At 37.5% G+C, this 17,372-nt stretch overlaps 1 protein-coding gene across 2 annotated transcripts in view; it reads left to right on the top strand.

Moving 5' to 3' along the window:
* The window catches only part of COL4A5 (collagen, type IV, alpha 5), a 360,371-nt gene that overhangs the window by 286,643 nt on the left and 56,356 nt on the right, over positions 1–17,372 (top strand). For both annotated transcript variants that reach the window (XM_006871035.1, XM_006871036.1), the window contains exon 37: positions 2,449–2,575. In XM_006871035.1, the coding sequence (XP_006871097.1) occupies positions 2,449–2,575 (127 nt within the window). The remainder of the gene's footprint in view (positions 1–2,448; positions 2,576–17,372) is intronic.

Below are 17,372 nucleotides of genomic sequence, written 5' to 3'. Positions count from 1 at the left end.
TATAAAAATATAATACACATCAATAAACTAATAATCCAACTAAAGTTCTTCTGTACTCTCTACAGCCTTTCCTTTTTACCACCAGAAGATCATTAAAATTTTCTTTTTGTCTTTAATTCGGCATATTAATTTTATGACTTTAAAAAGTTATTATTTATTCAAAGTTTTTCTGTGTAAACATCTAAAAGGGAACCAGTTCAATGCAAAATGTAATTATATACTTATTATATGCCTAAAAATGAAATATGCTTGTTTTATGAGGTCTCAGAAAAACATACAGACAAAGAGGATTCCAAAGTTCATGGAAAAATTCCATTTTACTATGGACTTTTGCAGCCCCTCATATATTCTCGACCCAGTACTCTTAATTGTATTGAAATAAATAGGTTGGATGGAGCAAAGGCACTAGGTAAAATGTTATTACCATAGTTCACAAAAAAACTTGAGTTATATGTGTAAGATCTTATTCACCTGGACAAACATAAGCACTAAGTGAAGAAAGCAATGTTCGGGAAGTAACACTTTGTGGGAGACATGATATGCCACTGCACAGCTGTGAGCATTGTGGTAGAGATTTAGAGTTAGGATGTTTGTTTGTTTAATTGTTATTGATAAAATTTTGCTTTAATTGTGCAGATATGGACAAATTCTTTTTATGGCTATATTAGAAGAAAACACAATTCAAAATATTCAGTGACCAAAGAATGCTTTTTTTTCTCTGACCCTACAACAATTTTCAGTGTAATTGAGGAGTCAAACTTGCACATGTGAAGCTACTATATACATGATCCTGGTGTGTGGCACTGCGGGTTAATGCGCTGGACTGCAAAGTCGGTTTGAATTGCAAGGTCGGCGGTTTAAACTCACCAGCTGTTCCTCAGAAACCTACACAGGGTTGCTATGGGTCAGAAACAATTCAACAGCACTTTACAACAGCAACATAGACATGATCGAATAAGACTCTACTTTAAGCTTTTAGGGTAAACTCTTTATCCAGGAAGGCTTCATTGAGGCAGTGGGTTTTGTGCTGTACACTTAAAAATTGATAGTTTATTAGAAAAATGCAAATCAAAACAATGAGATATAATTTCATCTCGGTATTCATAGAAAAGTTAAAAAAAAACAAAACTAGAAAACAAATACTAGCAAGAGTGTGGGAAGACTGGAACCCTCATATGCTGCTGGTTTGTGGGGAAAGTATGGTGCCTCCTCAAAAAGTTGGAAACAGAAATCTGTCTACTTGATAAATACCCTAAAGAAAAAGAGCCATGACATAAATAGATATTTTCACACTAAAAGAAGAATTAATTGATGGTTACCAGGGTTGGGAGGAATGGAGGAGTAATTGATTGGCTAGAGGCTAGACATGTTAATTTGGGTGATGAGAAAGGCAATAAACAATAAGAGGTGGATAGAAGAATACTGAAGGTAGGAGAAGACGCTGAAAGGAGTGCAGGAGTTAAAGGAGCTAGAGGTAAGTATTGTTATATGCACAAACCTGCAATAACGATGATCTGTGGGTAGATACATATATAGATACATAGGCTGAATGGATGGGGTAGGGAGAGTGGGAGTGTACCCACAACTATATAAAGGTCTGACAGAGTATTTGTACATCACAACTGTGAATGTGATGGAGCATACCGACTGCAAAATGATGAAACCTTAGATATTATCAAACATCTTAAGGTGTGAGTTGCTGGGCCTAGGAGCTCAGGACAATAGTTTCAGGGGACCATGGTCAGTTGGCATAACATAGTCCACAGGAAGGAAGTAGGATAAGTGATGTTACGTTGAGAAGATTGGCAATCATTGAGATGAAACAAAGTGTACAATTTGTTAGAAGTAAAATTGATGATCTGTTCTGTAAACCTTTAGTCAATTCACAATAAAAAGGTTTTAAAAAAGTATAGGCTTCTTCTTGTTAAGATAAAACTTACTTCTTGCTTTAGAACCAACTGTAGCAATTGATTGATGTGTTTATTAGTTGAATTGCATTGAACATACTATGGATGCCAAGCACAGGATTCTGAAGTTAGAATGCTTGGATCCAAATCCAAACGCCACCATTTACTAGCTGCATCAATGTAAATAGGGATATTAAGTTATGTTTTAAATATGATTGTTAAGGATTCATGAGAGTAATGCAGCTAGCTACAAGCAAGTTGTAGAAATAGCGTGAGCTCTTGAGTCTGACAGACATTGGTTCAAATCCCAAATCTGTCTATTTAGTAGTGACCTTAGGCACTGCTCTAAGCCTCAGTTTTAGTACTTATAAATGGGGATAACAAAGCTTAACTGGTAGGGCTGTTCTGAGGATTAAATGAAGCAATTTATGTAAAGCACTTAGCAGAGTGCCAGGTATAGCAAAAGCCCTATAAATAATGATACGCTGTTATACAAGTTAAGTCATGTAGTAACTTCACTTTCATCTGTTCATGTTTTCAGGGTGAACCTGGCCTGCCTGGATACCCCGGCAACCCTGGTCTCAAAGGTTCTGTGGGAAATACTGGTTTGCCTGGATTTCCAGGGACCCCTGGAGCAAAAGGACAACCAGGTCTTCCTGGATTCCCAGGTAACAATCATTTTCTTAAATTCTGACTTTTCATGGAGTTAGTTTTCCCTTTCTTAGCTAAACCAAGACCACAGCACAACTTCTTATTTGGCAGACCGGCATTCTATTTCCTAATCAGATACTAACTGGCAACAAAATCTTGATCTAGTTCTGTGTCTTGGCTTTGCCCAAATTTCTTTCTCTATAAAATAGAATTGTGTATTTTCAACCCAGCAGGACAATATCCTGTGGACAGAGACTGTGTGGTAGAGCACTTTTCAATCTTTGACTGCTAGCTACAAGTCAATTACCTGGCCTTCCTATTTTTGTAGGTGATAATATACACAGCCAAACCCTAGCCTGCTGCTGATTCTCTTAGAAACTTGTACTCAGGCCCACAACTGGCAGCTGTTGGTAGACAATGGTACAGTTCATGCAGATGGCATTCAAGTAACGTCACCTGGACTAGATTATTATAGCATCTGCTCTGTTAATGCTTGTTTTTAATATTTTGTCTCTTCTTTGGATTGCATGGATGTGGGAGGGATGCGTGGACTTTTGATTATTTTTTCATATTTACCCTTTTTATTCATGTATAACATGCATATAGTAAAGTGTATTTAAAGTATACAACTTGATAGAAGAATTTTTATTTAGGTATATATGCATATACCATCATACATATCAAGATACAGAATATTTACATTACTTCATAAAATGTACTCATAACTCTTCAGAGTAAAACCTCCAGGACTTCTATCACCATCAATTAGATTTCCCTGTTCTTCAACTGAATATTAATGGACTCATACATTATGTCTGTAAGATTCATTTATCTTGTTGCATGTTAGTCCTGGGGTAGCACTGTGGGTTAATGTGCTGGACTGAAAAGTCTGTCTGAACTGCAAGGTTGGTAGTTCAAGATCACTAGTCACACCTCGCAAACCCTGTACAGGGTCGCTGTGGATCGGAACCAACTTGACGGCACTTAACAACAACATATGTCAGTAGCTTCTTTTGATCATTGCTGTATAATGTTCCAGTGAAGAAATATACCATAATTAATTAATTAGTCCATGTTATTGACAGACTTTAAGGTTGTTTCCACTTTGGAACAATTAAAATAAGATGGCTATGAACATTGTTTTACATGACTTTTAGTATATATTTTGTTGTTGTTAAATGCTGTCTAGTCGATTCCATCCCATAGTGACCCTTCATAGGGTTTCCTAGGAGTAGCTGGTGAGCTTGAACCACCAACCTTGCTGTTTAAATCGACTTTGCAATCCAGTGCATTAACCTACAGCACCACACCTGGACTCTATATGTATGTATGCATACATATATATACACACTAAATCTTTTAATACAAATAATTAGTAGTGGAATTATGGAATCATTGTTTTGATGTGTATTTAATCTACAAGATAGTGCCAGTTTTCCAAAGTAGCATTATGAATTACAGTCCCAGCAACAATGTATGAGAATTCCAGTTGCTCCATAACCTCCACATCACTGCGTATGGTCAATTTTCTTAAATTTTAACTGTTCTGTTGACTATGTAGAAGTATCCTGTTGAGATTTTAATTCACATTTTCCTAGTCAATAATAATATGAAGCACCTTATTTTATATGATACTTCATTTTACTTTTACCCAGAATTAATGCCCATGGAACCAGCAGTCAAGAAAGCAAACACCATATTGCATTAGACAAATCTGTGGCAAAAGATCTCTTTAATGTATTAATAGGCAAAGATGTATCCTTGAGAATTAAGGTTCACCTGAACCAAGTCATAGTCAATGAATAAGGAAGATCAAAGAAAAATTTATGCATTTGAAATACAGTGTTGGCAAAGAATACTGACTATAATCTGGACTGCCAGAAGTAATACAGCCATTAATGCTCCTTAGAAGCAAGGATGGCAAGGGTTTGTCTTCCATACTTTGAACATGTTATCAGCAGGGACCAGTCTCTGGGGAAAAGACATCATCCTTAGTAAAATAGCACACAAGAAGAACATACTCCACAAGACAGATTGACACAGTGATTTCGTCAATGAGCTCAAACATAGCAAAGATTATGAGGATGGTGTAGGACTGGACAGTGTTTTGTTCTGTTGTATATAGAATCACTAAGAGTTGAAGTCAACGCAATGGCACGTGTTGTTTTTGTTAAGTGCTGTACAATCAGTTCCAACTCATAGTGACCCTGTGTAGTATTTCCAACGAATGACTGGTAGGTTCAAATTGCTGACCTTGTGGTTAGCAGTCCAGTACTCATCCTACAGTGCCACACCAGAACCCCCACTGGTATTTAACAACATCTTATTGGCCATTTGGACAGCGTCTTGTTGAAGTGCCTGCTTAGGTTTTTTTTAACTCATGTTTAATTAGGTTGGTTGAATTTTTTAATTAATTCATTGTGATTCTTTACATATTCTGAATGCATCTTTCTAGATGCAAGAATGGCAAATATGTTCTACGTGTTTCAGGTTTGCATTTCACTGTCTTAATGCTGGTCTGTGATGAATCACACCAAAACCCAAACCTGTTGCCATCATATCAATTCTGACTCATAGCAATCCAGTGTGTGTCATGGGGTTTTCAATGGCTGATTAATTTTTTTTTTTTTTTTTTAATTTAGAAGTAAATGGCTAGGTGTTTCTTTTGAGGAGACCCTGGGTTGACTAAAACTGCCAACATCTCTATTTTCAGCTGAGTTCTTCGCCGATTGTGACACTCAGGGATGAACAGAGGTTATTCATTTTAATGAAGTACAATGCATCAGGCTTTTCTTTCTTGGCTAGTGTATTCTGTGTCTCTGCACAGTGGCTAAACACTCTGCTGCTAACTGAATGTTCAGTAGTTCGAACACAGTTCTACTTTATGGGGAAAAAGGTGTGGCAATTTGTTTCTGTAAACATTGCAACACTGGAAACTCTGCTTTGCATTATATGGTTCTGAGTTGGAATTGACTGGACAGCACCGGGCTACAGGTAATTTAAGGAATACTTGCCTACTCAAGGCTATAGAAATAATTCTCTTATACTTTTTTCTTACCATGTTTAATGTTAGGCCTTCACTTTATACTCTGTTTTGAATAAAAATACTTTTATTATAATGTTGTTGTTGTTAAGTGCCGTCAAGTTGATTCTGACCCATAGCACCTCTGTATAGGTTTTCCGAGGAGTAGCTGATGAGCTTGAACTGCCTACCTTGCAGTTCAAATGGCTTTGCAGTCTGGTGCATTAACCCACAGTGCCACACCAGGACTCATTTACTATAATGTTGTTGTTGTTGTTATGTGCCGTGGAGTCGGTTCCGACTCATAGCGACCCTGTACAGGATTTCCAAGGCTATAAATCTTTACGGGAGCAGAACGCCTCATCTTTCTCCCGCGGAACAGCTGGTAGTTTTGAACTGCTGACCTTGCAGTTCGCAGCCCGATTCATAACCACTACGCTACCAGAGCTCCTTATTATAATAAGCTGGGGTAAAGGTTGACTTTTTCCCTAACAGAACATGAATTTCCTCAATAAATTGTAATTGCCCCTTGTCTGGATATCAAATGACCATATACTTATATATGGTGGTCTTTTTCTAGAATCTGTATTTTGCTCCATTATACTTTTCGTATTCTTGATTCAACAGAACACTGTCCAAATTATTGTAAATCTACACTAAGTCTTGAAATATAGTAGGATAAGTGGTATAGCTTTGTTCCAACTTTTCAAATTTGTCTTGATTATTATAGGCCTTTTGAATAAAAATTGAAAATTCATTAATCAGTTTCCATATTGGGGAAAAAAAAAAAAAACCTCTGAGATTTTGATTAAGATAAATTAGTGTTTTAACAATATTTCATCTTCCAACCCATGAACATGTTATCTCTCCATTTATTTAGGTATTTAATCAACAATGTTTTCACTTTTCATTTTGGAGACTTAGAACATCTTTTGATAATTTTTTTTCCCTGGAAATTAAATGTATTCTGATGCTATTTTCTATAGTTTTATTGTTCCAAGTTCATTTTCCATTTATTTGTTAGTTGCATATAGAAATAACAACTGACTCTGGAATATTAAACTTGCATATAGAAGAATTGCTAATGTCACTTATTAATTCTAATAGTTTGTTTATAGATTATTTCTTAACATATCACTTCAGACATTTTTACTTCTTCCTTTTAGTTCCCTATGCTTTTTATCACTTTTTCTTGCCTAATTAAACTGATGGGGCCCTCCACTCCAATGTTTAATAGTACTGGTAATAGTACTTGACATCATTCATAGAACTTGACTTCTGCAAAGACATTCAATTGTGGTGGTGTTGTGAGATGCCATCAAATTGGTTCTGATTTACAGTGACCCTACACAGGGCTTCCGAGGCTTTAGAAGCTCTGGTGTGGCATTGTATGGTAAGCACTGGATTACTAACCATGTTAACTGCAAGGTTGGCAGTTCAAACCCACCAACTGTTCTCAGAAACCCTACACAGGGTCGCTATGAGTTGGAACCAACAGGAAGACACACATCATCTTTACAGGAACAGAAAATCTCAGCTTTCTTATCCGAAGTGGCTGGTAGTTTGGGGTCAGCAGTCCAGTTCTTATCCCACCACACCACCAGCGTTTCCTGTGGATGTGTGTTTGTGTGTGCTATATATACTAGGCTGGAGGCTTGTCCTGATTCATGTAGCTGCATGGACATACCGAGCCAAAATCGGCAGATCAGATAACAGGCTGCCTGCTCATGGCCTGCTGTTGTTATTGTTGTTAAGTGCCATCGAGTCAGTTCTGACTTATAGGGACCCTGTATCGGGTTCCCAAGGAGAAGCTGGTAGACCTTGCAGTCTACTGCATTACCCTGCACCACCTCGCCAGGACTCAGGGCCTGCAGAGGCTAACAAATCCCGAAGTTGGCAGACAATACAGTAGGCTGCTAACTCAAGTCCCAAGAAGTGGAGGTCAGATAAAAGCCGGATGCAATAGCTAGAGTGAGCAAACAGCTATTTTAAAATAGCTAAATTACAAACATTTAGGTATTGTTTTTAAAGCTGTATGAAATTTTCAAAAACTTAAATGATGGAAAGTTATATTCATTGAATGAGAAACCAAAGTTGTTAACAGTTCTTGCCAAATTGATAGGTAAATTCCAAGTGTTCTCATTAATAACCCAGCAGACGTTTTTTGCTAATGGTTGACAAGTCAATTCTAAAATACATAAAGAAATGAAAAGGATCAACATAATTGAAGAATAATTGCTAACTGATTTTAAGATGTACTGTAGATCTATCATAAACAAAACAAGGTGATACTGGTGTAAGGGTTAACAAATAGATCAATTAGAACATAATAGTTTACACAGAAAGAGACTCACATTTTAGCAATTTGGTTTTTGATAAAAGTGTCAAAGAAATTCAACAAAAGTTCATAAAACACTGAAATACTCTTTCTTTTTTTTTTTTAATGGAAATTTAAGCCGTACTTCACATCATATATAAAATCTTATTTTAATTTGGATCTTTTTGTTGTTGTTGCTAAATGGTGTTGGGTCAGTTCTGACTCATAGCAGCACTGTATAGGGTTCCCAAGGGGCGCCTGGTGAGTTTGAACTGCCCACCATGCGATTCAAACTGACCTTGCTGTCACCTGTTTGTCCTACCATAAAACCATGAAATCATGAAGCTTACATGACTTGGGGCTATGCAAAGTTTTCGTAGGACATAGAAATCAATAATGGTAAATGGAAAAAAAATTGATATGTTAGACTCAATAAAAATGATAAAGACACCATGAAAAATGAATAGGAAAGCCACAGACAAGGAGATGACAGGTACAAAATATATGACAACAGCCTGGGTTATATAGCAGACTTCCACAACTCATTAATCCACCACTCTTGTGTCAGTTTGTCATAATGTGGTGGCTTGTGCGTTGCTGTGATTCAGGAAGCTGTGCCACCGGTATTTTAAATGCAGCAGGAACACCCACGGTAGACAGGTTTCAGGTGCACTTCCAGACGAAGACAGACTAGGAAGAAGGAGAGACGAACTACTTCCGAATATTTAGTCACTGAAAACCTTATGAATAGCAATGGAATACTCTCAGTATCAGATTATCGAATATTGAGAAGTGATGGAGAGCACAAGAATATTGTAAGATATAGTGCCAGAAGATGAGACCCTCAGGTTGGAAGACACTCAAATTTATGTGCCAACCACTAAAGCCAGTGATGAAGAATTCTACCAACTTCTTCAATCTAAAATTGATCAAACATACAATCAAGGTTTACTGATCATTACTGGTGATTGGAATGCAAAGGTTCGAAACAAAGAGGAAGGATCAGTGGTTGGAAAATAATAGAAACAATGCTGGAGATTGCATGATAGAATTTTGCAAGACCAATGAATTCTTCATTGCAAATACCTTTTTAAAACAGCACAAAAGGTGACTATACACATGGACTTCACCAGATGGAATACACAGAAATCAAATTGACTACATTTGTGGAAAGAGATGGTGGAAAAGTTCCATATCATCAGCCAAAACAAGGCCAGAAGCAGACTGTAGAACAAACGATAAAATTGCTCATATGCAAATTTAGGCTGAAGCTAAAGAAATTTTTTTAAAATGTCCACTAAAGCCAAAATAAGACTTTGAACATATCTCACCTGATCAATTGAAGAATAGATTTGATGCATTAGGCACTAAAGAACAAAGACCAGAAGAGTTGTGGGAAGACATCAAGAACATCACACAGGAAAAAAGCAAAAGGTCATTGAGAAGACAAGGAAGAAGGAAAAGACCAAAATGCTTGTCAGAAGAGACAAAACTTGCTCTCCAGCATTATGATGTAAAAGCGAGTGGAAGAAGTGAGGAGGTACAAGAGTCAAACAGAAACTTTCAAAGGTCAGCTCAAGAAGATAAAGTCAAATGTAATAACAAAATGTGCAAAGACCTGGAGTTAGAGAGGTGGGGCTTGATGGTGGATTGGGGAGATATACAATGGGGATCTCTGTCAACAATAACACAGAATACCGGACGAATCATGTTCCGGGAACGGTCCCAGAGCTCTGAACTACAAATAAAGGAATATTTAGGAAGTTTGAAGGCCAGTGGAATTAGTAGCAGAAGCAAGAAATCTATTGCTTTTGGATCCACTGGCCTCAGAGGGTCCCAGAGTGGCCATCTTGAGTGAGACAGAGCAGAGGATAGATCAGAGCTGCTATGGATGCCTGATGTCTGTGCCATCCTCGGAAATAATGATGTGGACATTCTTTTTTTTCCTCCCTATCTGTTCACTGGTCTTTTGCTGACTGCACACCTACATTCTGGTCATTCTGGTGACTAGAGGGAGTGCCTAAGTGAGTGGACACCCCACCTCCCACCCCGGAGGGTTCTTCTATGTATGCACACAGATCTGCTAAAAATTTAAAGGGAAAGTTTCCACTTAAAACCAAACAGCAGTGCAAAATAGCCACAGCCAACCCTGAACAGTGTATCACTAGAAAAAAGGCCTGAACAGGGATTGTGAAGTGGGAGAGAGACAAACTAAAAAGGAAACAGGCTGAAAATTAAATCGTGACTTATGTCATAACGTCTAACAGTGGCATGTTGAAATTTCTCAGGAGGCCTTGAAGGCAAGAAGCCAAGAGAAGGACATTAAAGTCATATTCATATTTGGCTAGATAATTTTTTTTTTCTTTTCTCTCTTTTCTGTGATGATAGACTACAGTATCCAATCTGTCTTTTTTGCCATTGCTGTTTTGTTTTTTTGGTCCCCTCTTTACAATTAGGAGGCCCTTTCTCTTCCTACATTACCCAAGAAGAGATAGAAATTGTGGTCATATAATGTCAAGATACAATCACACCCTATAAAATCCCACCATCCAGGCAAGAACCAATACCAGCTGCTATATACCATGTAGGCAGCCAACATCAGTGACAGTTACTCTGAGTTGAGTAATAAGAAGAGTGAAAAGGGAAGCCCATCTCCTGATCACACCTACCTGGAGGCAATCAGAAAGCATAATAAAATACCAAAACATACATTCATCTAAGTATTAAGGTTACAGCTAACTACTGAATATGCCCAAGAAACAGATAACCATCTTTGGACATGTCCAGAAATAAGATAAAGTGACTGAAACAAATAATCTGGAAGTAGACTTCATATTGGAAGGAGGGCAGTTTTTGGAAATGCCTGAGAAGGAATTCAGAAAAATGGTAATGAAATGTATCAAAACACTTTACAGAAGAGTTGAGAAAAATAAGGAAGAAGTCAGGAAAGCACTACAGGAATAATCAAGATAGATATAGCATTGGAAAAAATTCAGACCTACAAAAAGAGGTCCAAATGATTAATAATAGAATATCAGAAATGGACAATACACTGAAAGGGCAAAGGAGTAAAATTGAAGAGTTAGAAGCTAGAACTAGTGAGCAGGAAGACAAATCTCTCAATACTATTAAGATAGAAGAGAAAGCAGAAAAAAGAATTAAAAAATCTGAAGAAGGAATAAGATTCATGTTGGACAACATGAATTATTGGCATTCTGGAACAGAAAGAATCACACAAGTCCATAGAAAAGATAGTTGAAGTGCTTCTAGAAGAAAATTTCCCTAGCATCCTGAAAAGTGAAAAGATAAGCATTCAAGAAGCTCAAGGAACCCCAGGAAGGATACACCACAAAAGAAAATCACCAAGACTTACCATCATCAAGCTCTCCAAAATCAAAGATAAAGGAGAGAATCCTGAAAGCAGCTAGGGAAAATAGTAGTGTTATATACAAAGGCAAGCAAATGAGATTAAGCTTGGCTCTCTCAGCAGAAACCATGCAGGGAAGAAGGCAATGGGGAAACATATATAAAACCCTTAAGGAAAAAAAACTGTCAACCAAGAATCCTTTATCCAGCAAAGCTATCAATCAAATATGATGGTGTAATCAAAACATCCCAGGATAAACAGAAACTAAGGGATTTTGCCGAAGCCAACCCTGCACTGCAGAACATCCTAAAGGGAGTTCTGTGAACTGAGAATCAACAAGAACAGAAAATAACCAGAGATTGATATACGTGGCAGAACTCAACTGACAAATGGAAGAGTTGAGAACAGAACAAAACTATAAGAACAAATTCAGAGGATCTGAGAGGTCAGTCTATGATCAAAACAATTACAATATGAGCGAAGGTAAACACAAAGGAACAGAGATCCAGGTAGTGAGAAGGTCAGGAAGATTACAGGATAAAATAGACTGTCTTAAATGGAGGGAAAAGTTAATAGAATATAAGGTAACCTCAAAGAAAATTAATACTTCACAACATACCAAGAAAATGACAATCCAAGAAGAACATAGGCATTAAAACGATAAAGAAATAGACAAGAAAGAACACAGAAAACATGAACTCAGCACAAAGAAACCAGCAGCACCACACATACACTCAAAAAACATAATGACAGCAATTAATTTATACCTATCGATAATTACACTGAATATAAACGGATTAAATGCACCAATTAAGAGATGGAGAGTGACAGAATGGATAAGAAAACAAGATCCTTCAATATGCTGTCTGGAAGAGACACACCTTACACACAGACAAAAACAGACTAAAATTCAAAGGATGGAAAATAATATACCAAGTTAATTGCAATTAAAAAATAAAACGAGCAGAAGTGGCAATACTAATCTCTTCTAAAATAAATTTTAAGGCAAAACCTAGCATAATAGATAAACATGGACATTACCTCATGATTAAAGGGACAATTGAACAAGATGACAGCCATAATAAATATCTGTGCTCCCAATGAAAGAGCTCCAAAATATATAAAGCAAACTCTAATAGATTTGAAGAAAGAAATAGACAAATCTAGAATAATAGTGGGTGATTTTAATACAACACTTTCGAAAATGGATAGAACAATCAGAAAGAAATGCAACAAAGACACAGAGGAACTAAACAACACAATTAGCCAACTGGACCTCATAGATGTGTACAGAGCATTCAGCCCAACAACAGCACAATATACATTCTGTTGCAGTGCACATGGGACCTTCTCCAGAATGGACCATGTCGTAGGCCACAAAACAAACCTCCATCAATTTACAAGTATCAAAATACTACTAAGCACTTTCTCACACAATATTGCTATCACATTAGAAAATAACAATAGGAAAACCAAGGAAATAAAGTCAACTACATGGAAACTGAAAAGTAACTGGTTAGTAGAAGAAATAAAACAAGTTCACAAAGTTCCTAGAAACAAATGAGAATGAAAACATAATATACCTTAATCTTTGGGACATGGCAAAAGCAGTGCTGAGAAGACAGTTTATTGCAATAAATGCACACATCCAAACAGAAAAAAGAATGAAAATCAACACATTAACACAACATCTCCAACATCTGGAAACAGACCAGAAAAATAAACTTACAGTCAACAAAAGAAAGGAAATTATAAAAATTAGAGCAGAAATAAACAAGATAGAAAACAAAAAAAAAACTATAGAAAGAATCAACAGGACAAGAAGCTGGTTCTTTGCAAGAATTAATAAAATCGACAAACCAATGGAAAACCTAACAAAAGAAAATAGGGAGAAAACACAAATAACGTGCATAAGAAACCACATGGGTGATGTCACAACAGAACCGATGGAAATAAAAAGGATAATAACAGAATATTATGAAGGGTTGTACTCCAATAAATCAGAAAAGTAGAGATGGTTTTTAGAAAAGCATCAACTACCTAATCTTACACAGAGTGAAGTAGAAAACATGAGAAGACCTATAACAAAGGAAGAAATTGACCAGGTCATCAAAAAAACTCCCAACCAAAAAAAAAAAAAACCAAAAAACCCAGGTCCAGATGGCTTTACTGGTGAGTTTACCAAACATTTAGGGAAAAGCTGTCACCAATTCTACTCAAATTATTCCCGAATATAGAAGAGGATGGAAAACTCCCTCATACATTCTGTGAAGCAACCATAACCCTCAGACCAAAACCAGGGAAGGACATCACTAAGAAAGAAAATTATAAACCAATATCCCTAATGAACATAAACACAAACATTCTCAACAAAATTCTAGCCAACAGAATCCAGCAGCCCATCAAAAAAATAATGCATCATGACCAATTGGGATTCATATAAGGGATGCAAGGATGGTTTAACATTAGAAAAACAGTCAATGTAATCCACCATACAAATTTTAAAAAGGAAAAGAACCACATGATCATATCAGTTGATGCAGAAAAGGCATTTGACAAAATCCAACATCCATGCCTAACAAAAACACTCAACAAAGTAAGAATTGAAGGGAAATTCTTTAGCATAATTAAGTGCATATATACAAAACCAACAGCTAACATCACTCTCAATGGAGAGAAGCTGAAAGCCTTCCCCTTGCAAACAGGTACAAGACAAGGATGCCCTTTATCACCACTCCTATTCAATAATGTTTTGGAAATCTTAGCCAGAGCTATAAGATAAGATAAGGAAATTAAAGACTCTCTTTTTGCAGATGATACGATCCTATACATAGAAAACCTCAAAAACTCAGCAAAAAAAACCTACTGTAACTCTTTGGAAGAATCAACAAAGTGGCAGGGTACAAGATCAACATACAAAAATTAGTTAGATTCCTCTATACTAATAATGACAATACTAAAAAGGACATTAGGAATGCAATACCATTTACAATAGCCACCCAAAGGATGAAATATTTAGAAATAAATGTAACCAGAGAAGCAAAGAACCTATACAAAGAAAACTACAAAAAACTCCTACAAGAAACCAAAAGAGACTTACAAAAATGGAAGACTATAGCATGCTCCTGGATAGGAAGACTTAACACTGTGAAAATGTCAATACTACCCAAAGCAATCTACAATATAATACAATCCCAATCCAGATTCCAATGACATTCTTTAGAGAGATGGAGAAAACTATTACAAACTTTATATGGAAAGGAAAGAGACCCAGGATAAGCAAAGCACTCTGCTTAAGAAGAAGAACAAAGTTGGAAGCCTCTCACTCCAATTTCAAATTTTGCTATATGGCTTTAGTGGTCAAAACAACCTGATACTTGTACAATGAAAGACATATAGATCAATGAAACAGAATAAAGAATACCGAAATTAACCCATCCACATACAGCCAAGTGATCTTTGACAAAGGGCCAAAGTACATTGAGTGGGGAAGACAGTCTCTAACAGATGGTGCTGGCAGAACTGGAAATCAATCTGCAAAAGATTGAAACAAGACCATTATCTCATGCCATATATGAAAACCAACTCAGCATGGATTAAAGACCTAACTGTGAATCCCAGAATTATAAACATCATCATTGAAAAACTAGGGACAAATTTAAGGGCTCTAATCCAGGGTGCATACAGACTACAAACATTGCAAAAATTAAACAAACAAACAAAAATAGGTGATTTGGACATTCTAAAAATTAGAAACTTATGTGCATCAAAGGATTTCACCAAAAGATTGAAAAGGGAGCCCACAGAATGGGAAAAAAATCTTTTGCAATGACATATCAGACAAGGGACTAATTTCTAAAATCTATAGGAAACTACAACACCTCTACAAGAAAAAGACAAATCACCCAATTAAATAATGGGCACAGGACATGAACAGATACTTCACCAAGGAGGAGTTCCAGGTAGCCAACAAGCATATGAAGAAATGTTCACAATCGCTAGCCGTTGTTGTTGTTGTTAAGTGCCGTGGAGTCAGTTCCGACTCATAGCGACCCTGCACAGGGTTTCCGAGGCTGTAAATCTTTACAGGAGCAGAACGCCTCATCTTTCTCCTGTGGAACCGCTGGTAGTTTCCAACTGCTGACCTTGCGGTTCACAGCCCGATTCGTAACCACTACGCTACCAGAGCTCCTCACTAGCCATTAGAGAGAGATGCAAATCAAAACAACAATGAGATACCATCTCACACCAGCAATAACAACAAAGATCAAAGATGTAGAGGACAATAAATGCTGGCGAGAATGTGGAGAGACTGGGACCCTCCTACATTGCTGGTGGGAATGTAAAATGGTCCAATCTCTCTGGAAAACAATATGGCGATTCCTCAGAAAGTTGGAAATAGAAATACCATATGATCCAGCAATTCCTCTACTTGGTATATATCCACTAGAAATATGAGCTATAACACAAGTAGATATATGCACACCAATGTTCGTAGCAGCACTATTCACAATAGCAAGAAGATGGAGGCAGCCTAAGTGCCCAACAATTGAAGAATGGATAAACAAACTTTGGTACATACACACAATGGAATATTATGCTACCTTGAAGAATAACAAGGAAGGTGTAAGCCACCACATAACATGGATGAACCTTAAGGACATTATTCTAAATGAAATTAGTCAAAAAATCAAATATTGCATAAGACCATTATTGTAAAAGCTTAAGAAAAGATACCCATTCTAAAAGGGGAAAAAAATTCTTTGTTGGTTAGCAGTGGGGGTGGGGTTTGGGGGAGGGGGAAGGAGTCGAAGATAGAGCACAGGGTAGGGGCAGACACATCACAGTTCGGATGTTGGTGAGGGCAATACGCAAGAAGAGGGAGGGGGGTGGAAAAACAAGATAGATATGGGAACACTGAGACAGATTTGCATGGGCTAAATGGGACAGAGGTAAATAGTGATGCATACTCAACCTTGGAACAACAGGGCTCAGTGATACAGGGACTGAGGCATAGTCTGAAGAGGGGAAATACTACTAAGATGCTTGAGTGTTTTATGAATATTTGTGTCCCTTGCCTTATACTGTAAAATAGACACTGAAGTGGGATAGAAAGAAATGTTGGGACACATTATTACAATAAGCTTTTAAGCCTGTCTTCAGCCTATAAGTGATTGGAATACCTAAAAGAGTTTCTAGAACTTGCCTAGTGAAATAGGCCTCTTGCAGAGCCTTTGCAGTGTTTAGGACCTTAGGTAGAAACCTGAGCCCCATCCAGAACCTTCTGAGGTAGGACATTCCCACTAGAAAGGACAAGAAGACCAGCCTGGAACAGCTAGGGTGACAGAAGATACATCTTCAAAGAAAGACCAGCAGATAAAACCCAAAATAAAAATGGAAATATGATTGCCTACTACAAGAATAAGCAAGTTGTTCTCAGGGAAGCCATCGGGGCAAGCAATTAAGTCTCTTCAGGACAAACCCCCCTTTAAGACTGAAACTCAAAGGGAACACATGAGCAGTCATGTAAGCTTGCTGGCGAACACATTGGTCACTGGTAAGTGGAAGAGGTGAAAAGGCAGCAATGAAGAAATGGACTGAGTTCAACCAATTCATAGACTCCCATTGACCTGGTTGGTCCAAAGAGTGGTGAGACCTGGGGACACCTGAGCCCATGGATAAGGACATGGCTACAGAAGGCTAGAGCCGAGAGTGAAGCATCCAGCTGATATGAAGTGAGGGGAGATGCACAAGAGCACCCAAACTTGCAGATAGTACCCATTTGACCTAGCCTCGATGGCTTGATAATCAGAATTCGACTAGAGGAAGATAAAAAAAAAAAATTATATAGGAAACGAGGGTAATTTTTATGAACTTGAACTGTCTATACTCATGGAGGTAGTCGCTCAAAATATCAACTGAGACAGAAGGAGTCTTCACATCAAGTATCACTGCTATCTCCTCTGTATACAGGGTAGATAGGGACGGGCAACTTAGACACTGGCTACTCTAAATGTTGTTGTTGTTGTCAGGTGCCATCGAGTCGGAACCGACTCATAGCAACCCCATGCACAGCAGAACGAAACAATGTTCGATCCTGGGCCAACC

Source organism: Chrysochloris asiatica, unplaced genomic scaffold (genome assembly GCF_000296735.1).
Source record: "Chrysochloris asiatica unplaced genomic scaffold, ChrAsi1.0 scaffold00159, whole genome shotgun sequence".
Lineage (NCBI taxonomy): Eukaryota > Metazoa > Chordata > Mammalia > Afrosoricida > Chrysochloridae > Chrysochloris > Chrysochloris asiatica.
Note: the sequence above shows the minus strand (reverse complement) of the source record. Positions and strands in the feature narration are given on the sequence as shown.